General features: G+C 56.1%; 1 protein-coding gene across 1 annotated transcript in view; it reads right to left on the bottom strand.

Moving 5' to 3' along the window:
* TBATA (thymus, brain and testes associated) overlaps positions 1-4373 on the bottom strand; it is a 12142-nt gene extending 7769 nt beyond the window's left edge. The window contains exons 1-3 of the mRNA XM_007454702.1: positions 4327-4373; positions 2844-3073; positions 729-884 (exon numbers count right to left, since the gene is read on the bottom strand). Of these exons, the coding sequence (XP_007454764.1) occupies positions 729-884; positions 2844-3073; positions 4327-4373 (433 nt within the window). The remainder of the gene's footprint in view (positions 1-728; positions 885-2843; positions 3074-4326) is intronic.
* Positions 4374-4864: the final 491 nt, after the last annotated feature.

The raw sequence follows: 4864 nt of genomic DNA, 5'->3' as shown, positions 1-4864 counted from the left end.
TTGAGGGAAAGAGTAGGAATCACACCACTGGTGGGTTGGTGGGTATGGTGGCTACTGATATTGGTGTCCTAGCCTGTGGCTTTACTGGGAGATGCTGGAGAACGTTTGGCTACAGGTACCAAGATGTTTGTGATTTAGTCTAGCTTTGCCTCTTTTAGGAGCCCAAAGCCAAGACAGAGATTCAGTCGATATGCTGCGGCAGTTACTAAAATACTGAGTGACTCCTGGCGAGGTTGGTAACGAGCACTGCAGCAAGCCTTCCAAGCCCCTCTGCCCCTTCCCCAGGGTCCTCCCCGCCCTTAAGGGAAGGGGAAAGGCTTGGCAGAGCAGAGGCCTCTGAAATGCTGCCCTCCCCCCCCTCCCCCCAACGCACTATCTGTGGCTGATTGTTCTGATTGGCTGGTGCCTGAGCACACAGGTTACGAAATGCAGTATTTCCAATACTGTTCCTGGCTAGAGCTGTAAGTCACATGACGGTTGCCCAAATCTGCTTGTCCCCTGCTTGTTATGACTCCTCAGACACATCAAAGCCAAGCAGGGGTGCATTTCTGAGGGCCTGGGGTTGGGGAGAAATGCAAATGCAGCTGCCTGAGGAAATAAGGAAGACAGCGGGGTTCCCCACCAGACCTCACTGACCGAAGAGCAATGGCCCTTTCCTTCTCGGGCACCCACCCAAGCCAGGCACAGGTATAGCCCCAAGGTAGAGGGGCTGTGGCCCAAGTACCCACCAGAAGAAAGCCAGGGATTCCGATTGGACTGCGGGTCTCCAACGGGGACCGAGATGGTGGGCATCCCGATCAGAGAGCGGGGTAAGAGTGTGGCTTGAGGTGAGGCGGCCAGAGAGAACTCGTCCCTGACAACACAGACAGGCTTCCCGGTGAGATCTGTGAAGGGTTAGAGGCTGTGGGAAGGGGGGCCTGAGTGGACCCCAAGAACTCCAGGGGGCTGGGAGGAGGCTGGTGAGCAGGGGCTGCACTTGGCCCACTTCCTCCAGTAACCACAAGCCCAGAGATGGCGAGAGCTGGGAGGGCCTCTGTAACCACTGCGACCTTACCCCTGGGGACACTTAGAATGGCAGCGAAAGGATGTGCTCAGGGTCACGCAGTGAGTCAGGCAGAGGTAAGACAGGAAGCCGGGCTTCCTGAGACCCTAGTCCTGGGGTCCTTTGGGTGTTCTACGACAGGGCAGTGAAGTGCAGGTGTGAGCACACAGAGGCAGGCAGCTTAAAAAAGAGGATGTGGGGACGGGGGCATTAAGCCACAGTTTGTGACGAGAGGGGCCTGGGCTCAAATCACAGGGAGCGAGACCCTCTGGATAAAACTTCATGCCATCTGTCAGGCTTCCAGGGCTCAGTGCGTGGCAGCCTGGAGGTGGTAAGAGACATTTACACGTGAGGACCCTCCGGTCTAAGGTTTGTGTGATGTTATAGCATCATTAGTTAAGCCTTGGGGAACAGCCTGGTTAGGACTTACCGTGGGTGCCCACTCTGTCTTCCCGAACACTTTCCTTTGGTGCCAGGACCCCTCACTCTCCTGCGTCCTCCTGGCTCACCAGCCGCTCGGCTATTGCTTCCTCTTCATCTCCTCAACCCCTTACCCTTGGGGTCCCCAGGCTCATGCCAGGTTTTCCTCCCCCGCATCTACATGGCCCCCTGATGATCCCATCCAGCCCGCCGCTTCAAATACCACCCCCATCTGAGCGGCTCTCACGTTGGCATCTCTGCCCCAAATGGACCTGACTGCCTACTCGATACCTCCCCTCGGACTTCCAGGAGGCATCGCACGTGTTGCATCTCCCACGTCCCAGACCGAACCCCTGACCCTCCCCACCCTCCACTGGCCCCTTCTGTGGGCTCCCCTGTCTCAGCCAGTGCAACTCCAGTTTTCCAGTTACTCAGGCCAAACAGCCTGGGAGTCAGGCTGCCTCCACTCCCCTCTCGTACTCTGTTTTGAATCTATCAGCAAATCCCGTTGGCCTTACCTTCTGTATATCTGTGGAGCAGGGACACTAACTCCTCCACGGCTACCTCCCCGGTCCAAGCCACCATCCATTCAAAAGCCAGTAGATCCCTTCTGCTACCTCTTTGCTCGCAACCTTCCAGTGGCTCCCACCTGACTCAGTGAGATGGCTTAAGGGTGACCACGGTGAGCTCCAAGGCCCACGCGATGTGGGCCCGGTTGCCTCTCTGATGCATCTCCTTCCTGTCCCCTCCTGACTCTGCTCCAGCCACACTGACTCCCTTGCTGTTACTCCAACAGAGCCAGGACGCTCTTGCCTCAGGGCCTCCGTCCTTGCTGTTCCCTCTGCCTGGGACACTCTTCCCCCTGAGATCCACATGGGTCATGTCCTGTCTTCCTCTATCCTTTGCTCAAATGTCATGCTGTTGGTCAGGCCTCCCCGTATAGCCTTGGCACTTACCACATCTGACACCTTATCTATTTCCTATTCTTCCCCACCAAAGAGTCGGCTCCGTGAGGGCAGGGACTGTCTGTCTCACTCATTCTCATAACCCCAGGACCTAAAAAACTGCTTGACCCATAGTTCACACTCATTAGATATTTGGTGGATGAATAGCCGAGTGGATGAAATGGCCTGAGTTAGACGAGAGAGTGCAGCTCTGCAGGAGAACCTTCATCCCTTTCTCTGATTTGTAAAATGGGAGAATGGGCAATGACGTAAATCCTGTAGGGCTAGGCAGTCTGCCCTTGGACCCCCGCACCCTGCCCCTGCCTCCTGCCTCAGGTCGCGTCTTGGCTGGGCCAAGCGCGGGCTGGGTCCTCCCTTTCCAGCACGCCCTCCCCTGTCCCCACCTCCGGCCAGGCACTGGCCTGCCCCAGCCCTACCTTGGATGTGGGTCACGTGCTGGGGACGGGGGTGGTGCCGGGAGGAGTGATGGCTGAGGTGGCCGAAGCGGTGGGCACCGGGAGTTTGGGGCTTGGAGGTCCTCAGTGCCTCTCGGATCAGCTTGAAATCCACAATCCCTGGGATCATCAGTTCTTTCTGTGGCCCGCCGTCCGCGTGGCTCCTTGGCCTGCACCCTGGCTTCTTCTCGGGTTTTGGCTCAGCCCTTGGCCTGAAGGAGAGGGTCAGGGAGAAGCAAATGGAGCCCCCCGGCAGCGGTGCCCACCTGAGCTTATTAGAATCCATTCCTGAGATGCTCTGAAATCTGGTTTCCGGGATTTCACCGCCACCCCGGTGACACCAAAGCTGAGCCTCCCCCAGGGTCCTTTCCCAGCCATGCCATCCAGCCCCAGGGACGCTTCTGTCTTCCTAAGGTGCCTGAGCAGGGAGCCAGGACCCCAGTTTTCTCTCAGAAACCATTTCTAAAGCCAGAAAGAGAAGCCATAGACCCACCTACTCATCCAAATACCTGGACTGGAGCAAAGGTACATTATATACACCTCCAGGGCCAGGGGGCTGACCCTAGCATGGGCCTCTCCCCAAGCCAAACTGTTGGCAGCCCAAGAGAAGCCAGCTATAGGCTGTCACCCTCCCCCCTTGCCCTCAGGGGCAGTTTTGGCCCAGACTCAGCGTCCAGGGGCCAAAGCTGGCGCCAAGGCCAGACTAGGCCAGCGAGTTCTTTTCCCGTGGGGGCCCCTCCCGGGAGATGCAGAGGTGACGGGGCGGCTGTCAGGGCTGCGTCGCTGCAGGGAAGCCTCAAGCTCTTGCTTCGCTTCTCTGGAGACAAGCGTCTCAGGTTCTCTGTCCTCCACCCGCACCCCTTCCCTCTCCTGAGGACGCTGTGCTTCTGCCCCTGGAGGAGGCGATGGAGTAGGTCCAGCGAGGATCCAAAGGTGGGCTGCTGTCCGCCAGGGGCCTGGTGGGACCACCTGCCTGCTCACTGTCTGCTTTCTCTTCTGGTGGTCCTGGCTGAAGGGAGTCCCTCTGGAGTATAGATGGACTCTGGATATGCTAAGCAAGGCGTTTTGCCCCGGGACCCTCTGCGGATCTCGCTGACCAGGCCCCTGAGTTTCCTGTTCCGTCCTCGATTCGCCTCTAAGGGGTCTGGGACTTAAAGAAATAAAGCAAACCTTCTCTGAAAGTCGCTGTTAGCTGGCCTCCCCCACCCCCAACTAACAGAAGTCAGCCCCTGAAAACCCCTGGAATTTCTGTGCTCCTGACCCCTGTCTGTGACTCTCTCCCTACGCAGGAGGGGCCCTGCTTGTGACTTTGCTAACTCAGGCCTGAGAACCCACTGGGGGCCTGGCTGATGGCAGTGGAAGGTGATCTCCACTCGGACCCTCAGTTTGTTGAGTTCCTTTGTCTTCCGCCCACCCCGGCCCCCTCCACCTCCTTGGTCAGCAGGCAAGGCATTTGGGACCTTACCTCGTCAGTGGATGCTCTGCCAATTGGGTCCTCACTTCTGTAGCCATTGTAGGGCCTCTAACAGAGTAAGGACCGGTGAATTTAATACTAGTGTTGAAGATGGATAACAGGAACTCTTGTTGACTGGTAGTAGGAGTGTAAACCAGGACAGACTTTAGGGGGAAAAATTGGCACTATCTTATAAAATTGAACATTTGCATGCCATATCACCCAGCAATTCCTCTCCCAGAAATATACCCCAGAGAAACTCTTGCAGATATGCAAAGGGGGCTATGTCTAAGAATATTCAAACCAACATTGTTCAAATTAGCAAAAACCTGGTGACAATCTAAATGTCCAGTGGCAGAAGAATAGATAAATATGCTGTGGTCCATTCAGACGATTGAACATTACATTGCAACGACAGTGAACGAACCACAGCTACACGCAACAACATAGATGAATCTTACAAATGTGATGCTAAGTCCAGGAAAGCAAGTTGCAGGAGACCATATGGCCTGAGATGCTTTTTAAAGATAAAGTTCAGGGCTTCCCTGGT

This window comes from Lipotes vexillifer, unplaced genomic scaffold (assembly GCF_000442215.2).
Source record: "Lipotes vexillifer unplaced genomic scaffold, Lipotes_vexillifer_v1.1 scaffold205, whole genome shotgun sequence".
NCBI lineage: Eukaryota > Metazoa > Chordata > Mammalia > Artiodactyla > Lipotidae > Lipotes > Lipotes vexillifer.
Note: the sequence above shows the minus strand (reverse complement) of the source record. Positions and strands in the feature narration are given on the sequence as shown.